This window comes from Aquila chrysaetos, chromosome 13 (assembly GCF_900496995.4).
Source record: "Aquila chrysaetos chrysaetos chromosome 13, bAquChr1.4, whole genome shotgun sequence".
NCBI lineage: Eukaryota > Metazoa > Chordata > Aves > Accipitriformes > Accipitridae > Aquila > Aquila chrysaetos.
Genome location: NC_044016.1, coordinates 37,013,995 through 37,041,700, shown reverse-complemented (window position 1 = coordinate 37,041,700; position 27,706 = coordinate 37,013,995). Strand labels below are relative to the sequence as shown.

General features: G+C 37.6%; 1 protein-coding gene across 3 annotated transcripts in view; it reads left to right on the top strand.

Moving 5' to 3' along the window:
• The window catches only part of UNC5D (unc-5 netrin receptor D), a 175,698-nt gene that overhangs the window by 126,817 nt on the left and 21,175 nt on the right, over positions 1 to 27,706 (top strand). The window contains exons 8-11 of one of the 3 annotated variants that reach the window (XM_030035760.1): positions 4,267 to 4,299; positions 10,432 to 10,536; positions 12,670 to 13,047; positions 15,577 to 15,661. In XM_030035760.1, coding sequence (XP_029891620.1) covers positions 4,267 to 4,299; positions 10,432 to 10,536; positions 12,670 to 13,047; positions 15,577 to 15,661 — 601 coding nt within the window. Of the gene's footprint in view, positions 1 to 4,266; positions 4,300 to 10,431; positions 10,618 to 12,669; positions 13,048 to 15,576; positions 15,662 to 27,706 lie in introns of all 3 variants that reach the window. The other 2 variants (XM_030035758.1, XM_030035759.1) reach the window with 2 other exon arrangements.

Sequence of the window (27,706 nt, the reverse complement as noted above, 5' to 3'; positions counted from 1 at the left end):
CTGTTAATGTGCCCTATTAAGAACTCCAATAGTAAGCATTGAAAGAAAGCCCTTGACACCAAATTATTTGATAGATGCGCTATTGGAATAGTTACAGCATGGCAACTAACTCATTAATTACCCGATGATGATGATTTTCATTGTCTGTCATAAGCTTTGTATAAAATCAAGTTCTTTGGCTCAGGTACTGTTCCTCTGCTCTATGTTTGTATAGCCACTGGTGCAAAGAATATTATTATTAATGAACCCCTAACTTACCTGACTAATCGCACTGCAGTAAAAAAGAAAAATGCCCCAACAAGTTGAAATCAATTGAACTAGCACAGGATTTCATCATCACCTTTTCAGAAGAATTGTAATTTTTCTTTGCCATGACATGTAGAATCACTTTATAGATGCAATTTTAAGAAAATGTAACTATTTTGCACAACCATGTGCAAACAGAAGTGAAGTAAACAGTGTATGACTGAAAACAAATGTCTGGAATAGCAAAAGCTTTCTCCTTCAGAAGCAAATCACTTTTCTACACATGGGACTTAAAATGCTCTTAATAGACTTAAAAGTTCTTAATACACTATGGGTAAAGAACCTGCCTTCTTTAAAGTAAATGGATCACTATGGGTAAAAAGATAGAAAAAGCATTTTTTAAAATATGAGTAAATTTTGTACAGATTTAATCAACTTAGTGTCAGCTGTGGAACACAAAGTGTAAAACATATCTTCGATGTTAAAAGGAACTATCAAATCAAAATCGTTTTACAAAGGATAAGTGGCGTAAGTAATAAAACCCAAATTTTATGATTGAAATGAAAAGCCGTTTAAAATCTAAGCCTACTAGGGATGCATATGTTGACATCAAAGCAATACTATTTAAAATTAACAAATTAAATTCTCAGCTTATGCTGAATATCTGGGGGTAGAGGGAAATCTGCTGCTGCTGGATTTTCCATGCAGCAGTCTCGTTGGGTAAAGTATTTCTATTCCTTTTATAGGGTGAGATGGGAGTTAGGGAAACTGTGAACTAACAACAATAGTCTAAAATTAATCCAAAGACAAATATAATGGAAGATTTCTCTCTGTTGCACACACCAGCAATTTTTCACCTAATATGAGATCAGAAACTGATCTCCAGGTGTTTTGTGGGGAAAAAAATCCACTCCAGTGTAATTTGGAGTTGAGCATGCTGTCAGTATTATCCTTCATATACAACAGTACTTCCCTGGAACTGAGTAAGCTAAGTAGTAAAAGAGGAAGCTAAAGCCTAGTGATATAAAAGCTGTTACTGTTAGGTAACGAGTGGAGCTGACATCAGCTCTGGCCTACATGTTCTTTGTGTTTTAAATAAGCTCGTCTCCTCCTTTTGCTGTGATGAGTAGTACCAGGAGTGTGTGTTGGTTCTCAAAGTTGAATTTCCATATGCATTCAAATAGACTGAAGTATTAAGTGTCTCTTGTTTCTTTCATCTTGGAGTGTGATACTATTACTCCTTTATGGGTCGTGCTGTATGTATATACTTGTGTCAAATTATTTTTAGGACTGTAATTGCTTTCTCAGCTAATAGGAATTGATGCAATTACCCTATTTTTAAAAAATCTTTTTCCCCTGTTCATCTTCCAATATGTGCCTTTTCTGCTCTGCTTTTCGTCCTATGGGGAATTGTGAAGGAAATGCAGTACTGTGCTACAGAAAACTAATCTCTTGGAGGTTATTTATCAGGCACAACTTGTTAACTTTGTTCCTTTCGTGAGGCAAAAATAGAAATGAAACATTTCTTTGGTTAACAAATAAGAACTTAAATGAAAGTAAGGATGAGAACTTAAGATGCCAGGAAAGCGTAGGCCTGATTCTGAACTGGCAGAAAAAATACTAATCCTTAGCATGAATTTTCAAATTTGGAGTCAGTAAATGAAATGGTGATAAACGACGGCCTACTCTCAGGTTCTTTATTCAGTCCCTGACCGGAGAGGTTAGGAATAACACAAAGATGACACCCTTCCATTCACAGGAACATCCTTTTTCTCGCTTTGGTTTTTGATTTTCTGGATGGACCCAGATAGTCCAGTCCTTAACTGAGGAGCAACTGAAAGTGCTTTTCCTTCAGGGAATTTCTTCTAGAGTTGTAACAATTGTGAATAGATGCAAATTTATATGCAGAAGAAAGGTAGAATTATTTTTGGTTTTGATATATACGAAAGATTGCCAGGACTGCCAAGTTGGGAGACAGAGATTGACTCAATCTGAATGCAAAGGCCACTTTCACTCAAGATAGTCCTAATAACTTACTAGTTTCTTGCATATTTGTTCTTTCATTGTTTATTCCCTACCAGTATTGTCAGTAGTATACTTTTCCACAGTGGATTCCTCCCTATCTTGCAGAGGTGAAAGCTTTTGCTTTGCCTTAGTAAAAGAGACGGTTTTGTAGAGTTTTTTGTTTTATCTATTTGCTTTAAAGCTATTTTTTATAACTTCAAAAACTATTGATTTCTTTTCCCAGTTCCTCAAAAAGAAACAAACAAGTAGGCCATAAGCAGATGAACCACAAACATGTTTTTGCTAATGCACCATAAATCACAAATAATTTTGTTTTCCATTTTTCAACCAGCCATGATACTGAATATTGCCAAGAGGCTTCTGGATCTAGCAACCTCACCAGTTTATATGGCAAACGCATTTCCATTGTATTGCAGTTTTCTGTAGCTAGCACTATGTCAGCAGCATGCAAATGTTTGTTTCCATTGCAAAGCTCAAGTCTGACACTATTCATTTGGTGTTTACGTACATTACTTCTTACCAAAAATAAAAACAACCTCAAGAAGAAAAACACCTCCACACCTTGCTTTTTGGCAAAGCCAAAATCCAAGAATCTTTTGGGTTAAGTATTATTAAACCTATCATTTTCACAAATACTAAAAATAATAGAAGGTGCCTAATAATCTATTTGCTTACATTATCACATAGTAAAACACTAAGCTAAACATCTTGTACCGTGACATGGTTCTGTTAAGACTGTTCTTTCCCGGCGTAGATCATAGGATTGCAGTAACAGGGACTGTGCTGATAACTGACGTCTAGAGGTAGCCAGTACCAGATCCTTCATACAAAAAGAAACCCAAAAGATAAAATCAGTGAACAGCTCAGTCAAAGGGAATTTCCTTACAACACAAAGCACCTACAAAATGGATATAACCTTATCTGCTTAAGGATTTATATCCCACATTTTATTGTCTATTAGATTAGTCTACTTCTGCTGAACTGCTAGCCTCTGTTGAATTGTGTAGAAATAAGTACATTACGTGTTGTGTTTTGTTTTCTTCAGGCAACCTTTCAACAAAAAGTATTGGAATAGTTGCTTAAGTTAGGCAGACTGCCCAAGAAACTAAGGGGTGGCAGAATTACCTTAAGACTACTTTTATCGAGCATGCAGAGGGCAGCCTTGGGACAGTCCCAGCCACCCCACGCAGAACATGAATTTGTAAGCAGGGTCTTGGAAATCACAGGCGCGTTCCCTCCGGACTGCTGCACTGGGACTGGCATGCCCGGCGGGTTGCTTTGCTGCTGCGGTCACCTACAGAGTCTGTACTCGTGCAGTGTGGTGCTGCACAAGCCTGAGTCTCCCATTTTCTAAAGATTGCTTTTTCAGATACTAGGTTATAAAGGATAACTCAAATGCTTATTACGAGGGAGACAGAGAAGTCTCATTTTTGAGAGATGCACTACTGTATAAAACCTATTTTACAATATATTTGCATATGCATGGTAGTACATTGATTCTGTATGTTCTTTATATACACATATAGATGTCATTACTGGTGTATATTTAGATACATAAATGTGACTATATTTTATGTTTTTGTATTTTATAAATTACTTTAAGTGTCCATCAGTAACCTTTCCATATGTCAAACATACAAAGAAATAATTAAATCTTAACTGACTTACTTTGCCAAGTGATCCACTTCAAGATATTGAACTTTCTTATTGATGAGATGTATAATATTCTAAATAAATGCATCCAATAAAGCTAATGAATACTTGAATTAACCAAGTGAGAAATTACTGCAAAGAAACATCCTGAAATAAATTTAGGGGAAAAAAAAAAAAGATGAAGGGAAAAATATGGACAACATAAAATATTCATGTTGTCAGCAAACAAGCAGAAAATGTTTCATTTATAGAGCTAGACAGAAGCGATATAGGAAATAGATATGCTCCATGTAAATTTATTAAGTGCAACTTTCTCTCTCTCTCTCTCTCTCTCTCTCTCAGATAAAAACCCTCTTCATGAAATAAAATCCCAAAGTAAGTTATTTTTTTTCTCTTGTAAATATGATTTTTCTCATCTTCTCTGCCATTCTGTTTTATTTGTTTAGGAGCGAAATAAAACTGAAGGTTATATGAAAGGCTTTCACATCTCCTGAAAGCATCTTCTTAGCAACTTTGTCATCATAGGTTTTGGACTAGAAGTAGAAAAGTCACCATCCTTTAGTAATTTGTGTCTGACTGGGAGCCCTTTCTACAGGCATGCTTATCTTGAAATTGATCTCTTTAGGACTTGTAACTAGAAAAAAAGAAATTAATATAGGAGTTTGGCTTTCTTGGTTCAAATCTGGTTCTGCTACTGTCTCTGTCTTATCTTGTTCAGCTCACTTCAGCCTTCATTTAGCAACTGGTAAAGGGTGTTTATTTGCTTTACACTGTAAAGAGTCTATAGATATCATTTATATACTGCTCTGGGGGGCTTCCATCCTGCACTCTTTGTTTTTTAGTCTTAGATTGCTTTCAGTGGAATTCTAGTTATAGAGCAACACATTTGGAGTGAATTGATTAACTGAAAGATTTTGTTACGGAAAAGAAAAAAAAAAAAACCACCCACAACTTCACCAAAATCACAATTTCCGTGAGGCTTGTCTCTTTTAAAGTGAAGACATTGCTTTTTTCTTTCATAAACCATACACAAAGTTTTGAGGATTTTTGCTTAATTTTCAACAAAAAATTGTCTTTGAATTTTGACAAATAGATTTATAAACACATTTTTGGTTTAATTGCTTTGAAGGACTTAAAACAAGAATCCACCTGTACTGAGAAGTAATGCATGCAATTGTTTATATCTTCTTTGAAGACAGATTCATCTATTATGTATTACAAAATATGTAGGTTTTAAGTCTTGAGTATTCTTCCAGGATATAGGGGCATACGGTGATGAGATTATTTGAAATTTTATGGAACTTGGGCCCTAAATCATTAGGAGAACATTTAGAAATCCTAACCTGACTGCACCTCCTTTGAGCTCACATGCTGTAGACTGCAATGTCAAAACACTCTGCAGCAAAATTTCTTGCTGGCTTGAATGAAGGCCATTTGGTTATCTGATCCCAGAGTATTCCTCTGTCTGATAAAACAACTGGTCTAGTTCAAATCCATGTAAACCACAGACAACTTCGTAACTATTTACAAAGGAACATAACTAAATTGCAACAAAAATGTGATGCAATAAAAATAATAATTATAGAGGAGCGCAGTTATTGTCCGAGATGGCTACAGCGCTTGGTGAGTGAAAAGTGTTTGGCTTTTTAAAAGCTCTCAGTTTTTAATATGATGTAGTTATGTAGGGTGCATGATAGCCACCCAGCTTCACCCATTAAACTTAGAAAATGCTTGCGTAGAAAGAAACGAATGCGTAGAAAGCTTGCGTGAGAATATTTCTCCTTTATGTTTCCCTAAGTATTTCTAAGGAAACACAAAATCAAGTTTAGATAGTTCAAAAATGTGCTGTGGTTGCCTTGGCTGCTTAAGCATTTTTAATTTTGTCTTGTCTTTGTCTCACTGGAATCATCTCCTAATTGGTCACGTACAATTCGTCTGTGTCATAACTTAGCTCAGGCAATTGATATGTTTTTGTTTGTTTATATGCACAGTTCCCATTTAATTAGAGAATCTTGAAAGAATATCAGTCAGATCGCTTTATTTTCTGATTTATTAAAAAAGTAACTTTAATGGAATTGATTTTGGCACATAAGATGCCTAGGAGAATTAAAGGGTTTCTTTATAGCTATGGGGTTAGAAACATATACTACAGCTTGTTGCTCTTCAGCTAACCAGGAACTTAGCTTAAGACTGCATGAATCATCATTGATGCAAAATCAAAGTCAATTATGAAGATAATTGAGAAACAACCTGTTCTACTAAATAACCTCTTACATGATTCTCTGACTTTTGATCCTTGGTCTCAAAGACTGGCTATGTGAAGAAATGGGCTTAAAATTGCTAAGGGGTACCAAAAGTGAGAGTGACAGAAAACTGGGGGAGGATGGGAAGCTGGAGAAATCTTTCAAATCTCCTAGCAAACTCTAATGGTAGACGGGGGAAAATGTATGCCCTGCATAGCTCCTGGAAAGCACTTATTGTAAATGAGATAATTTAATCAATTACGTTTCCTAATGTACTAAACCAAATGTTTCATTTTCTGCTCCTGCACATCTTAAATTATCTTCAGGTGCTTTATGAAACTTAATCATAGTTAATAGAAACTTCATTACCATCAAATGTGCTTTCAATAAACGTTGTGTAACAGTGTCAGGAGGTGGAGTGAAATATAGGCTACAATTACCACAAACATGTATCCTGTAACTGAAATGTATAAAAATTGTAGTGCTTTACAAGACTCCCTACCTCCTCTGGGCTGGGAGGATGCAGTTCATTAAATAGTAATTGGCTGACTATAAATGTTTTCTTTTTTAGTTTGTTTTTCACTTTTTTTTTTTTACCCTCTGGGAAAAAAAAAAGGCAGAAAATTACTCTGTTCCCCAAATTTGCCATGCTTTTCTTTTAATTTCTAGTCCCCCCTAAAAAGAATCATCCATAAGAAAAGATAGAAAGCTGAAGAGATTAAAATTACTGTAAAAAACCCAGTATTTTTTTCTAAAGAAATACTAACATCCTAAATAAAAATGAAAGTCCTCTTTCTTAAGCAGCTGTGTTCCACAGGAACAATTCAAAGGAATACCATGTCACTCTTGTTTTACTCTTTTAAGATAAAGCTATTTAAATATCTGCTAAACTCTGAAAAGGATATCCTTTTCCTCTGAACTCTATGTGTTGGTTACTTTGGGTTTGTGGGTGGTTTTTTTCCCTTGCAATGGAATAATTATGGGAACACTTGAGTAACTTCCAGGTCTTCTATGAAACAGGACAATGACCATTTTATTAAAGATAAGGAAATTCAGAGAGAATAACTGTAAGAGTTTTTAATCATATAATTTATATAAAAGTATCAAATTCAAGTTCTAGGGATACTTAAAAGTATTCACTGAAAAAGAAAAATTCTCTCCAGAAAAATTTTGCTTGAGTCAAACTGTTTGCATTTTTTTAAAATTCTGTATTCTTGCTCTCATCTTTGACCCATGTCCAACAGTCTTGTGCAGTTATAAAAGTAAGAACCTTAAATTATCTGACATCTGAATTGATTGAAAAGAAGCAGCTAAACTATTTAAGTAGATTTAGAGTAATAAATTGTAGTTACTCAAGGTGAGAACTTGAAGTGTGTTTTATATTCTGGTTTTGATGGTGAAAGATCAACTCCTATATTTGCTACATACTGCCATTATGGTGGCAGTAATTTTTTACTGATAGGTTATTTCTGCATGTGTCAGACTTTGTAATTTATTATCCCCAAGAGGTAGAAGAGGTAACTCAAATTTTCAGCACTTTTCCGTTTTAAAGTAATGATCAAAATAGAAGACTTAAAGATACTTTATGGTGAAATAACTACCAGCTCACTATGGCTGTCTAGAAAGGAAAAGAACCCACTTGCTATTAGGTTTCTTCTACCGCTGGAGATAGATAGCATTCTTCCTCTTGGCATATTCATTGTACTAATTAGCCACAAAAATTAAGTCAACAATAGAGTTTCATAATTAATTCCCTGTAACAACAAAATACTTTGGGAATAGAAAATTGGAAGAAATAGAAATTTAATTCGTTTCTATACTTTTCTTTCTGCACCTTATACTAGAGAATAAAATGGAGGTGAACCAGTATGTGATTAAGGCACTGGATTGGGATTCAGGTTGTCTTGGTTAGATCTGAGGTACTCCCAGTCTTCCTTTGTGACCCTGTCTTTTTGTGTTTGCTTTTTCCATCTGGCATAAGAGAACATGGGCATCTCCCATTGTTAGTCTGATACATTTACACTGTCAGCTAACAGCTTACTTTCTAGAATTCCTAACTCTGAACCTAAAATGCTTAAAATTATCTTCACAACATTTTCAAGGGGGCATCTAATGAAAAAAATGGAGGAAAAAAAAAAGGCTTCAGAAAGAAATCTTTTTCTCTAATAATTTATTTAGTAGAACTGTGTGGCAATTCTAATGTTATAAGAAGTTGGATAAGAGCTACTTACTTACAAGTTTATTCACTTGTGATTACTTGTAATGACATGCCACAGAAGATGGATTTCTTCTGAAAGCTCATATTTGCATGGAAACTTTGTGATCCCCCCCCCCCCCCCCTCTTCTCAGCAAGTTCTAAATGTGTTAAAAATGGAAACCTTTTTTCAGTAGGAGGTTATTTGAAAATTCAGCAGAATTTTTTCAGAAGTATTTTCTGGGCTAAATAGCAGTTCGAGTAAAACATTTCAAAATTTTTATTTTGGGTTGAATGGGATGTTGGAATGTTATATTTTGGGTTAACTGGGAACAGTTTGAGAATGGGGATGGAAAGGGTGTTTTCTATTAAGGATGTCTGAGCCAAAGTTTATTTTACTTTTGATTCAACTGCCCAACTAAAAAAATCAGTTCCATTGCCTTACTCACAGCAAATATCCCACGTGCTCCCGCCCACTTAAAGCAGTGTTTACGTACTTGGTTTCCTTGCTGCTGCAATTCATATGGCGTTTCGCTTATGTTAGAGAACAGTCGGTACTCAGCTATTGCGTTTGGCAGCTGGTGTGCCTTCCCAGGAAGTTCAGCTGCTTATATTGTTAGTTGTCAGACATTTAGTTTACATAGGAAACTGGTGAGCCAGGAAAATTAGCTTTTCTGATGCTGCCCATAGCTACTCATTTCTTTCATCTCAATGGTCTGAAGTTTCATGTTCATTTTAAAAATTCAGCTAAAATAAAGTTATCTGACTTTCTGCAGAAAAACATGCACAACAGAAGCCTCCTCCCAAGTAGTAATTAAGTAATTTCAGTAATTGGCTATTTATTAAATGCTGAATTTAACTTCCTACCCTATTTCTGTACATTGCAGTTTATTGACTGCTATTGAATAGTCTGGATTTCCTAGTTATTTTTTGTCACTGTCATTTGTTATAAATAAATGCACTTTCTGTACCAAGTGCTTCTCACTTGACAGCAGAAGTGCCACATAGTAGGGTAACAGATGATGTATAGGGTGAATACATGATTATCTCTTCCTCTAAACTGGAGTTTGGCATTAAGGAACTAAGGACCCACTAAGTGTACTTGTCAATTAATTTAATTTCATGGTACGTGGTCCCAAATCCCAGAAGATCTAGAATAGTGGGACTGGATAATTCAATTATATAATATCGCAGGTTTCATTTGGATTCATTCTTTCAAAGCAATGAATTCTTCTTCTCTGCTGTAAAAGTCTGAAGTGTTAGAAAACTTGGTTGTAAGCTTAATGCATGGGTGTGATCACAGGGAAGGTTCGGTTTCCAACCTGTTTTTAAAGACTGAAGATGCTTGCAGGAGACTGAGAAGATATGTGGGATCTCCTCAGCCCCTCTCTAAGCTGTGAGAGGATGGACTGTTTCTTCTTATACTAAAGCTCACACAGAAAATAAAGAGCGGGGAAGGGGAAATCTTCACTAAGATTTTTCAGAGGATTCATAACCTCCTGGATTAGCTCCAGAGTTCAAGCCTAAAACTTGCATGTCCCTGGAAGGTAGGAGCAGATGAGACTCACGCTGATACCTAAAGCAGCCCTCCCTAGCTGCAGTTGTTCCACGCCCTGCCTTTAAGGGTTGTATTACCATACCTTAATGATCTCCACTGGGCTGGAATGGGAAATGATGGCATACCTCAGCAAGGAGCCCAAGCTAGCAGTGTGTGCTGATGAGGGAGAAGGCTCTTTAGTGGTAAGTGCTCTGCTTCTGACTGTTACGAGTCCAACTCCCCCATTTTATAAAAACTGTGAAGACCATGATGCAAGTCCCAAAACAAAGTAAGCTCACCTATACGGGAGTGATGCATCAGGAAATTTGCTCGTGCTTTCAAATGCTTACTTTTCAGTGTTCCTTTGTGCTCCACTATCCTGCTGTGATCTGCTCCACATTTACGTCTCAAGCTTTACTTCCCCGGCCAGGTGGCTGTGGCCTCATGTAAGCCCCTTTGCTCACGGCCAGCCAGTGCCAGTCAGAACATTTCATGAGTGTTGCTGACTTGGTACCCACTTTTTCTCCTTTCAGATATTGAGACTGCCAGTGACATTGCCTTGTACTCCGGCCTGGGAGCAGCAGTCATTGCTGTAGCTGTGCTGGTGGTTGCCGTTACCCTTTACAGACGGAGTCAGAGTGAGTACGGCGTGGATGTGATTGATTCATCTGCACTGACGGGCGGCTTCCAGACATTTAATTTTAAAACAGTCAGACAAGGTTAGTGTTGTGATTTCATTTTCTTCTCTCCAGAGCTCCTACTGCAAAGAGATGCTAAGCTCATATTCAGTGACTGGCTGTGGGAGGGCATTCTAGCTTATTGCTGAGCAGATGTGTTGAAAGCCAGAGAAGGTTAGCTGCAGTACAAGGAACACGATCAGGTGGTTAGAACTGTCTTTTACTGTCTCTGCTACTGATCTGTCATGGCAACTTGGACAAATACGTCATCTTTCTTGACCACACTCTTAAGTGCTTTACAAATACTGTCACTAGCTTCTACACTGAAAAAGCCCAAACAAACCAAATCAAATTAACCAAATCAAAACAAACCCACAAAGCATGTCTGTAGCTAGAGATCTTCTATTTTCTTTACTCCAATAAAAGTGGTTAGTTTTTTACTGTTAATCCGAGAAACCCAACTTCAAGTATTTTTATGAGCTGCTGTTAGCATGCAAAATCCACATTCTGAGGTCTGTGGGAAATAAATAGGTGTAAACATGTATTGATTTAAAAAAAAAAACAACCTTCAGAAAGCCACCAATACAATAAAATATGGAAGAAATACTTACTTTTACTAAAAGCAGCACTCAGATGTTTTCTGGAATATTATTTCCTTTGGACAGAAAGGTGGGGAGGAATACAAATGGTGATTACTTTAAAATAGAATGTTTCTTTAATTCTGTACTGACATTCTATCATAGAGACCTGCCTTATTGTGGGTGGGTGGGTGTGTTGGTGGGGTGTGAAAGCATCCCCATGTCTCTTCTCTCTTCAGAAAAGTCAGATATGCTGCAGAGTTTTTGGTTGGGTATTATTTGGGGGGTTTTGTTTGTTTGTTTCTTTCTTTGGTTTGGGGTATTTTTTTTGGGGGGGGGGTGGTGTTTGTTGTTTTTTTGTTGCCGTTGTTTTTACAGTTACTTTATTGTCTGGGAGACATTCCTCACCAGGCATAAATTGCAAGAAATAGGAAAAAGGGCTTGGTAGACAAGGATGTTTACTCATTCGTTTAAAAATCCGAGCCTTTAATTAGAGTCATGTAACTCTCAATGACTGTCTCAAATAGTAACTTTTTCCTTTGTTGTTCAGTTTGCCATGAAAGTCTTGTTTTGAGTCTGGGGAATTTTTTGTTTGACTTAATGTTTCAAAAACATTAGTTCTGGACGCTCTGAAAGTATCTGAGTGTGCCAATTTCTCTTATGCCAGGATGCTATTAGTTCGGTTTCAGTTGCTTTGGGTTCTCTGTCTATGGGTTTTTTTACATAACAGCATTTGTAAACTACACAATTCAGCGGAAAAAAAGGCCAGTTCTCTGTTCAGTTTGCTGAGAAAAGAGAGCACAATACTGATATACAGACAACATATTTATAATGTTAGCAACCCAACGTGCAGTCCTTTAAAGTGATCAAATTTTCAAGGATGCAGTACAGATAATTTTCACAAAATCAGTTACTTTGGAAAACTTTTATTTACTAAAACCCAACAAACCAACCAAACACAACCAAACAAAAAAAGACCAAACCAGCTAAAGGATTCAGGCCCTAAATCTATCTATTCCTTCTCTTTTTTTCAGACTTTTCTGAGTTAAAATGGTCCTAAATGAATAAGTGTGTTATTTTTCCCTATATTACTCTTGTCCCACTTTCTTTTCAACCCAGTTCCCCTCAGGCATGAAGCTATCATTTTGTGTAAGCCTATGGAAAAAGTCTGCAGGAAGATGTGTTTTCACCCAATGCGTTTTAATGGGGGGGGGGGGGGGGGGGGGGGGGGGAAGGGCATACACACAAACATGAATCCAAAACAAAAAGGAAGTTCCTTCTTGAATTCATGCACTCTGGAGTTGCCTGAAGTGCGGAAAACATAGCGATCAAGTACCTCTTAGATCTATTGCATCATTTAATCTGTTTTTTAACATTATCTTATGTGATTTTGAGCTCTGAGAGTATTGGGAAGGAAGAGCAAGTCAAAAAGGAAATGGTGGAGAGGTCAGAAAGAGGTTTCTGATTTATCATCTTAATACAGTAACTAACTCCCCGATCTGCTTCATTCTGCCAGGTAACTCCCTGCTTTTGAACTCATCCATGCAGCCTGACTTGACAGTGAGCAGAACGTACAGTGGACCAATCTGCCTGCAGGACCCCATGGACAAGGAGCTAATGACAGAGTCTTCACTGTTCAACCCGCTGTCAGACATCAAAGTCAAAGTTCAGAGTTCATTCATGGTGTCCCTAGGGGTGACGGAAAGGGCTGAGTATCATGGAAAGGCACATTCTGGAACTTTTCCTCATGGGAATAATAGAGCTTTTGGTACAATACAGGCTAGAAACAAGGCTACGTATATTCAGAACCTGTCTTCTATTTCAACAACAAGTGAGCTGAAGACAACTGCCATTTTTGGACACCTAGGTGGCCGTTTAGTGGTTCCAAACACAGGTGGGTAGATCCTTTCTCATTAAGAGCATATAAAATAAATTCAGATTAAAGTTATTTTGCCTGATGTAGTGTTCTATAATTAAATAAAAAGGAAAGAAAAGAAAAAGTAGGGGCTCCCTTAATGCAAATTTTAGGAAGTAGAGCATGTTGCCCACACAGGAGATGACTGATCAGAAGAAAGCCTGGGATGAGTAGTAAAGAGGCATTATGCCTATTTGAACTGTTATAAATTACTGCCTCTCTTGATGTCTTCAGCATCAAAGTCCTATTAATCAAAGCTGTTGCTTACTTGGATCCTGATCCAAAAGAAGGGCTCCCCAAGAAGGAGGTCGATATTGGATCAGCATCTTATATAATGGGGTCATATTCAAAGCAGAATCTACATGCATCAACATCTGACTGCGTTAACATTGTCAGACTTCATTATGTTATTGAAGTCTGCAGCATATAACAAACAGATGTCTCTGGAGAATAGCTTCCACTCTCAATGAAAACTCTAGTGCGGCTTTCATTAGCATTTACTCCTGGCTTTCTCGTTTTCTCTTTCTTTTAGCTTAATAGCTTGACAGATTTCCATAGTGGGGCACTTCAAAGTCAGCTGACATTTCAAGATTGGGCTATGCACTGAACATCACAGCAGAGATGCTCAATTTGCATTGTTTAAGACGTAGAGTTTGTTTTGTGACTTCAGAGTTTTGTTAGATGTTATTTTAGACTTAAGAAATTGTTTGTTAAATTAGCTGAAAATATATAGCACCAAATTAGAATCAAATAAAGGATGCTAAAATCATAGTCCTGCAGTATGTTGCACTACATCACTATGTTCATATCATGCTGAATAAAAATTATGTTGGATACTTTCTCTTTCAAAATGGCAAATGTAGCAGAAATCGCCACATACCACCATTGCTAGCTAAGAGGATATCTTTCAAACTCTGGTCATCTTTATCCACTTTAAATTCAACCGTGTGTTCATTTGACTAGTGTGTCCAGGCTTATCTCTTAGTATCTAGTTGAACTGAATGATTTAGAGCTTTATCCTTCATGTTTCATAAAATGGGTACTTTAAAGGTTACCATAAAAAATGTGGTCTGTATTTAGAGAAGATTGGTAGCAGTATATAATTCAGGGATACAATAGTTAGAGTACAGTCATACACAACACATGGAATGTCTTCCTTTCTTCACAGATTGTTTTTATGTTCAGGAATGAATTTTACAAAGGCAGAGGCACTAAGTCAGTTAAGTCATAAATGAAGAAGTCCCTTATACTATATATTTAACTACTTTATATAATGATAGTCCCATCAATTAGATCATTTAAATACTAATTTGGTCCTTTTGCAATTTATATGCTTCCTTTCTGCCTATTTATGTAAGATCAAATTTGGTAGCCAGTTGTAAATTATAGTGCAATCATGTCACTACTTAGCTGAGGTTCTGCATTGTGTGACGTATGCAAAGTAAAACATAGTCTTTCTGTATTGAGTACACTATACAACAGTCTAATTTCACTGGTACCTGGTGGAAAGCATCCTTGTTAACTTCTAATTTATACTAGCGGAGGAAAAGGAAAATCGTATCACTTGGATTCACTAGTTATTATGAACAAAAATGTATGGTGATTGCCATGCAAATTCAGATTAATTTGATTAGGTAGTCTCCGTTATGAGATTCCTTGTGATCCTAGAATTATCAGATTTGATTTCGAAGTTAGAAAGAGAGAAAGAGGTTTCAAGAGAAGCTGAAACCATGATCACGTCTTGTAAAACGTGGAGCTATGCAGATGGCAAGAAGTGTATCACTACAAGGCATTTTGGCAAATAAAAGTGAAAGAGTCAATGAAGGATTAAAATCTTTCATAACTGGCTTGCCCTAACCACCTTCCAGAAACTGGCAAAGGCTAACTTAAAAGTTACCAAAGGGACATGTGCTTCTCACTATATTTATTATTTTAAAAAAAGAGAAGAACAATTAAATAGGGAACTCAAAAGAGATTGTTTTATTGCTACATCAGATAAAAGCCTGACAGGGTAACAAGACCATCAAAGTGACTGGGAATACAAACCACTCTTGCTGGAAGCCTTTAAGGAAACAGCTGATGGTACCTTTTGTTTCCATAAATTATTCCCTCTTGTGTAAGTGGTGAAGTCAAAAAGAAGTTTGCCTGTACCCAAGGATGAGAGAAGCCTTCAGTCACATCTAGACTACAAATCCAGTGTCATTTAGTGACACAAAACAATGGGAAGTCAACTATTTAAGAGCTGTGTTGAAGCAAGACGTTTTTAGGCATATGACTATATAATTCCAGGCTCTAAGACAGTTAAATATTAGTAACTATATGGATCATATCAATAATGTATTTTCTTTTCATCGGATAATGTTGTAGTCAGAACCACTATTTCAGAGGAGCGTTCTTCTGCTCTACTGGATGGCCTTTCTAGGTTTTGTAAATCAGAGGCCAGTTGTGCATTGTTCTTTACATCCAGTGCCTTTCCCAAAGGTAAGTTCTGCCTTTGCTCTTTTGTAGGAGTCAGTTTGTTGATACCACATGGAGCTATTCCTGAAGAGAGTTCGTGGGAAATCTATGTTGCCATCACTCAGAAGGAGTCCAGGTAAGAAGTACATAAAAAACCTACACGCACCCATCCAGAACCTGCGGAACTGTCTCATTTAATGGATTTCTTGTCAACACTTTCTAAAGGAATGGAATGTGCAAGAGTCACTCCATCTTCCCCGTTGCTGGTGTGACCACACTGTTGTGACATACGCTGTATCTGTATAAATGACAGCAGCAATGATCTTTGTGCGATGCTTCTGTGAAATCACATGGAATTATTGCAAATGTTGTTAAAGGATGGGATGCCTCAAGGAGATTGATGCATGATAAGTGTTGAATTCTGAATCAATGATTTTATCATTTTTGATTTGCAGACTTATGTCATGCAAGTCTACTAACAGCACAGGTGCTTTCATTAATTACTTGTTATAGAACCTTTGTGTCCAGAGACTCTCATAATATGCAGACAGCGGGTTAAAATTTGCTATCCAGGTCATCAGTTTGAATGACCCTATGGTGTGTAGGTACCAAATTGTTGTTATTTCGTGACAGTTGTTTGGTAGCCTAGATGATGCAAATACGTGAATGCTCAGGACCATTTCTTAAATTATGTTGTTTTATAATTCATCATTAAAATCTGTTGCCCAGACAGATTTGCCGGCACCAGCTGATGAACAGTACAAATTAAACTGCACTTTGATCCTTAGGGGTTTTTTCAACATTGCATCTGGTGGGACAGGAAGGTGATGTTTGAAATACTGGTGGTCTTTCATAAATAGACAAGTTAATTCTCTGAGGTTCTCAAGGTTTCAGCTCTGTCATGTTTATTTCAAAGAGAAGAAGGAAAAAAAGGAAACAAGAACTATGGTTTGGCAAATGCAGGTCACTGGGTTTTTTTTTATGTTGATGCATCACGTATGTTGCGAATGTCTGTCGTACAAAAGAAACCTAGCTCATTTCTAGATGCTTTTAAAACTTTTAAAATGTTCTGTTAGATGCATGGCACCAAATTCGGTTGCCAGCTGCACATGTGGGTGTTTTCATCAATTCCGCTGTAATCACTTCAGTTGCCTTCACTCTGCATCAGAAAGACAATGGAATTTGGCCCAAAGACACTTGCTTTAGAATGGATTTTCCCCTTTATTTCCATGAATAAACATGGCCAGAGAAAGAGATGGTTTTAGCAGATTTTGATAGCTGTTCCCATAAAAAGACTTCCTAGCGGCTTTAATTTTCACACAACATGGATTATAAAGAATCAAAGTGCTCTGCACTCTTGTTTCTTTGAGCCTGACAGACCACACATCAGCAGAACCCAAGTTTAGTTCAGTTTGCTTGTTTGGTTCACTCGCTTTCAGCTAGAAACTGATCAAACCCTACAAGAGAGTAAAATTAGAAAACTGGTATGTAATTGAGTGTAATTCAGCAAATGAAGAGAGCTTGTTTAGTCTAAGTGTAGCATTCTCACTAGACTAATACCTGGATTCAGAGGGAAGGTAAAGCTTATGAAATGCTACCCATAGTGTTGAACTGTTGAGACCGTTAGAACATATTCTTCATTTTTAGACCTATGGTTGGTTTTTTAATTCCCTAAGACTATTTTTTTTGTTTGTGTGGGGTTTTTGTTTTTTTCATGAGGTAAAAGTTTGGGTTATTTAGTTTCTAAGGTAAGTTTATTCTAAAGTGAAAACTTTAGGGAACGGTTATGTTTGGTCCTTGGCAAGTTCCCTGTGAATTTAAGTGACTTGAGAGATACTAGGGTTTGCACTACTCTTAAGAGCTGAGGTGAAAAGCGCTAGAAGTGCTTGGGGTAAGAAGTGCAACCATTCATTAACTAAATAATGTGTCTAGTTGCCATAGTGAGATACAGGAGCAGCCCACAGTGCCAACACTGGGTCAGGATGCCTGAAGTTGCCCCTGAAGAACTAAAATGCGTTTGAAGTTAAGTCTTAAACTTCTTGTCTGAAGTAACAGTAGTAGAAGAACGGGAAAGAAAAACAGGAATTTGATCTCAAGTTACTGTCTAGACACCAAGCAGTACTTAAGATACCTCTCAAATTACTACACGTTTTAGTGTTATTAATGACTAGTCATGCTGTCTTCTTTCAGTATCAAACCTCCACCTATTGTTGTAAATACTTGTCCCAATTCCTTTCCCCATGCAAGCATTTGAGTTTGAACAACACAAGAAACTCCTCTACCGGTTTGTTTTACCCCATTTCCTGCCTGTATTTTCCAGGATTTCATGTCTTTTTGCAGGTAAAATACGGGTAAATATACCCTGTCTCTTAGCTTCTCAGTGACGTATTACTCAGCAAAGCCTGCCACAGTCATTCTGGCTTATATACTTTGTTCAGGTATATTCCTTCTGCCTGCCACCCCCCAGTTTAGGGAACCTTGATGTTACCCTTTAAGGATTAAGTGTCAGCAAACGCAAAACATTAAAAAATCTTGTGCTCAGCCTTTGACTTGTGCTACTAGACTCTGGTATGTGTATCACTTAAGGCTTTGTTTTCATTACCGCTAATGTATAACGTACTATACGTCACCTTCTTCACTTACTGTTTACAATGGGTTTTCTTTATTTTGTGACTCTAAGTAGAGTCAGTCTAGTGCCTGAATAAGACCTCTCAGGAATATACTCATGGCAAGCAGCAGAAACAGCAATTTAGTCTTTTTTACAGCACTGTTCACCTTGGCATCCCTCCCTTTTTCTATGCTAGATAGAACTCTATTGCTGCAGGTAGGCCTCTAAGACTAAACAAAATTTCTCACCTCTTGCTGTCACTAAAGGTATGCAACAATGGTTTTAAAGAAAAAAAATCATTAAAGCCGGAGTCTTTCCCCATTTAAACCTAGAGGAACATCTAGGTACCTGATGTCGGCTTCTAAAGTAGTAAGGTATTCTGTGTCCTTAAACTGTCACAAGCTACTCTTCCACACTTCTGAACAACTGCATTTCAGCAGTGGACAAGGCAATCTCTCTACTGCCCTTCTCTGGAGGATAAATGACTGCTAAATCTTTTGAGACTGTCAGATGAGAAGTGACAGGGATAATAAAATTATATTTAATTGAAATAAGCTACTGAAAAGCACTCTACAGTCCCCCCTTTTGAGCTGTTGCCAGAGGTCAGCTGCTGCATCTTGTGTGCATCTCTGCAAGTACAAGACCGTGTCTTCATCCAGTGAAAAGTGTTAATGATACAGAATCTGCACATACCAGATCCTCAGCGAGTTTAAAGTAGCAAGGGTCGTTAATTCTGTAATGTGGCTTTGTTCCACTGAGGCTTTTCAGTTGAATTTTCTCACCTTTTTTTCCTTGCTGTAATCTAAACTTCTCTTGAATTGATTTCTTCTATTCTTGATGTTGAGTTTTTCTGCTGCTCCTAATTCTGCATGAGGCTGGCAAACTGTAGTTCAGTAAGTGCACTGACAGAATTTATTGGTCCTACCCTTACATCCAGTCTTACAAGTTGCAGTGAGGCACTCCAAACAATATTTTTGTTCTTAAATAACCTTCTTAGCTTTCTTGAACTACCCTTTCATAATTTACATTCCGAACAGAGCTAAGTGAATAATCTGTAGTGTATACTTTAACTGATTAATTTAAGGATAATTTCAGGAGGCATTGGTCCCAGGTGAAGAGTGATTCGCTGATTAAGTCTCATTATGAGTACTTGTGAGAGGGACAGTTTTTAGAAGTAGTAATCAAGGGCAGTTTTGTACAACTGGAGACAGGAGAGTTGGTTATAGTTCTTTACAGCAGTTATTTCTCTTATCTCCCTCACCTTAAATATACATTCAGCTATAAGCACTGAAAAATTGGTGGATATATCTGAGGAGATGTGGAAAGAAGAAAATAACTGCATATGCAGTAAATATTTACTTACAATAACTCATAGCCAAAGGATTGCTGGAATTTTCCTTTAAGAACTGAAAGATACAAAGCTGTCTATAAATTTTAAAGCCTAGAAATATTTTTCAAAGCTTAAAGAGAAATCTATTTTTTTCTCATATCTGAACTCCTTTGTGAAAACTTCCATATTCCATCCCCATCTGCTGCCATACTTTTTTGATCATTTTCCATGAAAGATTAAGATATGTAAAAGGAAGGAAGAAAAAAAAAAAAAAACCAGCTGTTTTATCTGCAAGGGTTCTGCAGAAATGAATTAAAATAGGTTAATTAAAAACAAGCAGCAAAATTTGCCTGCTCTTTTTCTTTTTTGTAGGCAGAAGCAGAGGTAGCAAACCAAACCAAAGATTATCACAGGGAGATTTTTTCTTTCCTTCTTTAAAGTGAAATTCTGTAAAGTGAGACAAAAACAAACATTAATTTTTTTTCTCCATCAAAATACTGTATTTTTCTTCACATAGTTGAGGCAAGATTGATGTATCTTTCACCCATCTGAACTGGGTGGAATAAACCAGACTTTTCTAGCAGCTCCAGATTGCACTGACGTGCAGGGAACCTTCTCTTTTATTGCCCATGGGCTTCCATGTTCTGAGGGTGGGAGGACATGCCAGCAGTTCAGAATTAGTACCCGAGTTGTACGTGTGTATGGAAGATGATAGAAGTACTAAACCACCCTGCAGAACTGCTATACAAGCACATGGTCTGTCACGCGGATATCCCTAAAATGTAGACAATTGTCCATCTGAACAGGCGCAACGCTTGGATGTGGAGGAAGAGTAAAATAGTGGATTAGAGAAAGAGGATAGATTTTCTTTACTTCCTAAGTTGAAGATGTACCACCATTAAAAATGAAGTGGCTCAAGTTATAATTAATTTCTGAATGAAACCTTGTCCACATCATATGGTAGTCAGTGGAATTTAATTTAATGTCCTGTGTTGTTCTTGCAGGGATTTGAACTCACCATAATAGGTACCTTATGCATCTTAAATGTGTCTGAAAGAACAAGGATCATACTGTTCAGATTTAGATTATTTGGGCCTAGTGGGTTAGCTGTCACTTCTATTCTAATCTTCATTTAGCTATTGAGGTAAGTTGGTATGAGATATACCTTAAAAGACGCAGAGGAACAGAGATGATATGGGATCTGATAAAGCTATGTTGAATTCACTTTGTAATTGGGGGGGGGGGGGGGGGAATCCCTGTCTGTGTACTACTGTGTACTGTGATGAGATTATCAGCTGGTTTTGCTGTAAATTGATACATTCCTCTGTGGAATGAAAAACTCATTGTATCCTAACCAGAAATCAAAGTCAGGTCTGAAAATTCTTTAGTGTCTCATGTAACTGAACAAATGAGTAATGGAACTGGTAGTCCCTCCAAAAAGACACCAAACCAAAAAGTCTTAGGGACACGTATATGGGCTTCCTCCAGGATGCTTCTTGCGGCTAGAATTTCCTAAAGAACCACTAAAGGACTACTTACAGAGAAAAATAACTAAGCTCAACCTTCAAACACCATACGTGTGCTTTGATGCTGGCAGAAAGTACAGGTTATTGATGTTTGTGAAAGAAACAACACAGCTATTGATTCTGGCCCAAGCGAGAATGAGTGAAATGTCTCTTGCCTCCTTGCGTAATTCTGACTTCGTACTTAAGCCAGAAAGACTAAGCAGAGCTATGCTGAAACAGAGATCACTATCTGCTGGTTTGTTCCTTGAACCAGAACACCTCAAGATGCACCACTGAAGTTAGTTACAGGCTGCAGGGAAGTACAGCTAGCAAGTGGTTCTGTGCAGTTAGAAATTGTCACTTGGTTAACGGGAGTGGGATGTGTATGTCTTGGCACTGTTGACTGGGAGATCTCCTGGCTAGTTCTATCCAGCCAAGAATCAGCCAGAGCCTGTAGGTAACTTAGATGGAAGGACTCCTCACCCCTAGGCCATTGTTAACATCCCCCCATCCCGAATTCTCCCCACCAAGGAGGCAGGTCAAGTGTGTTCAAGAAAAGCAAAACAGTATTTCAGTAGATGTGACAGCAGCTCTGTGCAGATGATAGATAGCACTGAAATACTTTAGGATTCTACTAGAGATTGTGTGTCCATTCACAACAGCCTAGTCTTGAACCCCATGTGCTCATCATGGAAGAGCTAGCACAAGGGCTAGGGTGTGGCTGTTGTCTTTAAAATGCTAGTGCTCCACAACCACCTGCTGCCAGCGTACGTGCTTAAAGAGGTTTTAGAAGTGAAAAATGAATAAAAAATACATACTGCAATCCAATTAGATTGTTACGAAGGAGAGAAGTGACTGCCAGCTGTGGCAGAGTAGCTGGTCTTACTGGGGTCTAGAAATAAGATGAGAACAGCTGGAACAAAATCACTAGAAGCACTGACACCTTTTACATAGCGTGACGCTTCAGCTTTGAGCTTTCCTTTTTATAGAGGGAGCATAATACTCTGGTTAAAAAAAAAAAAAATTGCAATTGTAAGAAAAGGAGATGTTGGAGAGAGGCAGGCTGAAAAGTGGCAAATTATGATTATTATATGCTGAGCCCCATGAGGAGATAATTTCTGCTAAGTCAGCACACTGAGCACATTGTCTTACCTCCCCAAAACTGCCACTCACCTGATGCTTCTCAAGTAAAGGGGGGAAACCTTGTCATGTAGTTAAGTAGCTGGGGGAGGTGGGATCTGCTTCTATGTATGGCTTTTACATGTTGTAGTTACGTGCTAATGAAAAAGCAGATGTTCTTGAATGCAGTGAAAGGTTTGGTATTCCAGTCAGAAAGAGCTGATAATCCAGTCATCTAATGATAGAACTTACTGGCGGGGTGGGGGGACATGAGGCATGGGCAAGTATTTGGGATCCTGGGTTCTGGTCCCAATTACATTACTGATTCACTCTGAAGAAGTAAGCAAATTTGTTGCAGTTCTCTTATGTGCCTTTAATGCACGTAAAGCTCTATAAAATATCCTGTGTGAAAACTGTATCAAAGAGAAAAATGTCAGTCTGCAATTATTCAGATAATACAGTGTCCTTGTTGAATGTGATCTGTATTCCATACTTGATAACAAGGTTAACTGAGCTATAACAGATGGCAGAATCTGCCCTGAAATATTTGTATTTTTCCTGACCGCCATCTTTTTCTCTTTCTTTTTCTCCTACAATACACTCTGCATGCTGCTGTCATTTTAATAGCATGTTTCCAATACCATACCGATTGCAATGTAAGAAAAGATGAGAATAGCCAAAGTGATTCTTAATTAAGATGACCATTTAGTCACCTACAGTATAAACAAATCATTTTTCTTTACATGTGCCAGTATAAACTGTAAAGATTTGGGTCCCTGAATATAAAGAAACCCTCACACTGCATTCTTCCATCAAACATGAAGTTGGGAGTTGTTCAAGTATATTAGTGTGTTTGATTAGTATCATACAAAAACTTCTTATGACTTTGAATTAACTAAAATTTGTAAATTGTGAATATGTGCCTCTATATTCTAAATATTAGAAAAAAGCATAACTGAGATGCAATGACTATGAAAATACTGTAAAATATGGTTTTCAGAGATTCCAACCATACAGTCAAAATAAGAGTGGGGAAGATGAGAGAGTGGAAAAATAGAAGGAGAAAACTGAGAGGACTGAGAAAACCAGGTCTCATGCTACTACTCCCCCTGTTTTCTTTGCCTTTTGGATCTGTAGGAATTTAGCATTAATGTGAAGGTTCAATGGTAACTGAACAGAGCTGGACACACAATATAAAAAATGGAATGTATTTCTGATGCGCACCTAACTTCAAATGTCCAGCGCCTATACATAGTATTCACATGATGGAATTTGCATACACAGAATCAAACCAGACAGTCTTGCCCAGACTTAAACATATTTTGTAATTATATAATCTGAAAAATCAAAGCTTTATGAATGTATGCATTTACATGCAATGTGGTATATGAATGTGACAAATAATGTACTTTATTTTCCAAAGGCAAAATTTTCTCATCTCGCAAAAACAACCCACAGCAATGGAATCCATTCCAGCTGTAAACTGCAGGCTTGATGGGTATATAGTTTAAATATCATGGTGTTCCTTTTTTTTAAACTGATTGTTTTAAACCATGAATTTATTTTGCTGCTTTTCCATCACATTCATTTGTATGAGTGTCGGTGCAAAGGGGAGGGAAAAAACGGTATTTCAGTGTCTGTAGCAGTCTGAAAGCAAGTATTTTTGCCATCCAAGGAGTGAACTGCAATGAGAAATCCAGACTCAAGGCACAGATGCGTTCATTACCAGACAGTCTTCACTTCCCAGGTATCATGGTTCATTTAGGAGCCTGTTATGCCGTTAGGTTCTCTGTTGCAGATGCTAATGATAAGCCACTAGGAGAGTAAATATTGAAAGGCAAATATTAAATTATTCTCTGAAATTCATTGCGTCCAGGAAAAAAGGGACACTCAGCATTGTTTCCTCTTCACTTCCTTGCTTCTCTAGTTAACCTTCACAGTATTCCAACATGGAATTTTAACAGAGCAGTGCTTTGGGATGGAATGCACACCTTGGTAGCACCACACTTGCAACTTGGGGCCTCTGCACAGCAAAAAGTGATAAGAAAATCTAGCACTTGTAGCACCATTTGCTGCTTCTTTAGGCTAGGCTGACAGACATACAACCAGCTGCTTTGGTAGCTGACACAAACGGGGCTTTGAGTGGCACCGGACCTTCTCCTTTTGAGGGACTAGATCCTCCTCATAAAATTTTCTCAGCATTCTGTCTTCAGGTACAAATGCCCCTCTAGCAGCAATTTCTAAACTGAAAATGAAACTCTCAGTGCAAGAAACCTCTTTCTTTACTAGTACATTGTAGAGGGCAAAATATTGTGGGGTGAAATTCCTAACTTTCCTTGCCAGTGTAGTATTTTTAGAAAAAATGTTTTTTAATTTTTTGCTCAGCAATAGTGACTATTTGTCTGTCTTTTACTGGAAAACTTACAGACCTTTGATTTTGATGGATTTGAGGGGACCAATCTGGTTACTGATTTGTTTTACCTCGCAACAATGGGAATATTAAATACTCGCATTTGGTAACGTTTCCCTTTCCTGCCTTGCCTAATAAATGGCTCAGAACTGCATGAGAGTCTTAATATCATGTCAGTTATTACACAGAAGACTGTTGCTACTTGCAACAAGTGTAAGAGTTCATCTAATTAACTGATTTCAGTTCATGTGGCATTAAATAATTCCCAGGACTCCCATGTTTGTCCAATATGTTCTATGAGGGGAATGATTCTCTAAAAGCAATTAAATGGTTCCTTTCAGACTAGTTCGTCATTGGTCATTCACATACACCCCTGCTATTTCTCTCTCCATGATGTATGCAGTTGGCAATTATACAGAGTGACCCTGGAAATCTGCCAGTGGCTCTGGCTTGCTTTTTGTTTGGTTGTTTTTTTGGTTTTATTTTTTAATGAGGTAGGAGGGAGGGCGCTTGGTAGGCTACAGTCATCATATCTCAGTTGTCTTTCACATCAACTTTGACAGGCTGCTACCAGGACTCTCCTACCACTATTGGTGTTATTTCTTTTTCTGTCTTGTATATTTGTGTTTTGTTTCATTCTTGAGGCTTGAAAAATTTGAGCTATTTCTGATAGGAATCATCACCAGTAGCATAACTAAAACTCTGGATTTATGTCTCCTAAGGGTGTTGTGCTGAAAACAAAATAACCTATATTTTGCTCCCATTACTAAAGATGAATTGTCAAGCTTTGTACTGGAGGTAACTTTAGCAAAATTCCACCGCCACCAGCTCCCCACCCTCCCTGTGTTTTACGCGTTTGTCAGCAGCAGCCACTTGGCAGAGGATGTATGTGTTGGGAGAGAGATAGGATAGAAATTCACCAACCAAGTTAAATAACTAAGGTTTGACTCCCTCTCTGGAAATACACTTTTGTCACCCCCTTCCTGCAGCTGCATCAAAACAGAGATAAGGAAGTAGAACGCATCAGCCTTTGCCGAGGTACAGCAGAGAGGAATCATACGAACTGAATAACTTACTGAAAAATAAATACGTATAAAAGTTGGCTTGAGGGGTTCTAATAATTCTGAGGCATTTTTCTTTGTGTTTGTAAGTAACTGGATGATTTCTTAAATTAGCTGGAAAAAGAGGTGATTTGGGGTAACTGCTGGAAGGTTTTATTTTCAAGGAAATCAACTACCATTTGTAAAGAGTAGCAGTGGTTGGTGTTAAGTGATGGTATTTTGTGCAAAAATAGTATTTTCCTAGCAATGCAGGAGATGTGAAAAATTGTTTGTTATTCATAGGCGTAAGCAGAAGCAAGTAGTTTTTTGCTTGAACTGTTTGCTTAGAGCAGTCATTCTAATATCAGTTCAACAAATCTCACATGTCTCTAAATGCAGTAAGACCGCTGCCATTGCTGAGATGCTTTGCTGCAGCAAGGCCTGCAAGCAGTGTATGCTTTGTGCTCTCTACTTTTCCCTCCCCCTCTTACATACTTGCTGTTTAAGAGGAACATGGCAGCTATAGCAGAGGCTGTGTTTGTGCTTTGATTTTTTTTTTTTTTTAGCCTAAGAATCCTACAAACACTTAGAAGCACTGACACTTAGGGAACATTTTTTATTATGACACTTGAAAAAGAAAAAGCAGAGTTGGCCTTTTTTGTTAGCATGTTGTGTCTTTTTTTTTTTCACTCCAGTCTTCATCTCACAAATACTTGTACATGTAGTCTTTAGTAAGGGATGTCACTGAAGTTGTCGAACTTTTCAAGTCTTTAGCAAGAATGGTGTTTTTATAACTGCATTTTCTGAGCACCTACTACTACAGCTATACTGAGAATGCTACCCCCAGGGGATGTTAGATAGATAGATGTGCAAAGTCAATTTACAGGATTGGAATCTGATTAAGTGCAGGGCTACACATAAGTGTGCCTACATGAGAGCTACATTCACTTAAATGTATTATCCAAGTCAGGTTGGGTAACTTAGAATTTAACAGTATAGCCATGAAGCGCTGGGCTCAGCACAGGCAGTATGGGATGGTTTGGCTGTTGCCATGCTGCTACTGCAAACTTCTAAAGGGCAATGTTGTTGTTGTTGTTAGCTTGTGACATGGCCGTGGAAGTATATCCTAATTTTTAAGCAGGGTTTTTCCCCTTACTTATACCTTGGTTTTATTATTTTATCTTCTTATTTATATCTTTGGTTGAGGTTCTTCCCCTCATTTTTTATCTTGGAAACACCATTTGCTTTAATTTTAAGAGTGAACTACATGTCCAGGAATTTAGAAGCTGGACATAGGGATCATACAAGCCAGGTGGATTACAGTGTAACAAAAAAAAACCCCAAACAAACAAACAAAAACCACACCCAGCCACCCCACTCCAAACGAAACAAAACAAAAAAAAACCACAAACAAAACCAAACCAAAACCAACAGGGCAAGATGTTTCAATTGCTAGTTTTATATCCAAGTGAGTCTCATCGACTTTGTCGCTGGCTCTGCACAGGTATTTATTGTAAGAGGTAGGGAAAACACAATTTATGTGGGACACAGGGTTAAATTCTTGTCAGATACTTCGTCTTTATAACTTAGCAAGCAGTTAAGCTAATCAAACATAGGTGATTACATTCAGATTAGATGAATCCCTAGACTTCAGTTGTGCTGATGGGGATCTCCATTGACTGTAATGGAGCCCACATGCACATATCTACTTTGCAGAGTTCTAAATTTAAGCAAAGAAGTCCTGTCCCTGATGTCTACTGTAAGTTTCCTAGCTTGTTCATTCTGCAGAATATAAATGTGTTTTCAAACCAGGGAGATCACACTCAATCTGGAAAAATTTATGAGACTGTGTTTTTAAAACCGTAATTTGTTTTATCTTCAGTACTGTGAAAATATTGTTGATGACAGTCTTTGAAGGCAGAATTAGATGGTAATACTACCAGCTGGTGCATAAAGCAAGGCTTACTTGCATAGAGTAATTTTAGTGTTGTATTTGATTTAAACAAATTGAAATGTATTTTAAAGACCAGAATCCTAAACTGACCAGCCAATGATTTGAGTAGATGTGGCCTAACAGTTTTGTTTCATCTCCAGCTACTGCTTCTACATGAAAATTAGCACAGTAATTGGCTTGCTTATCCTTTTCTGTAACGGATGAGTGAGGTACTT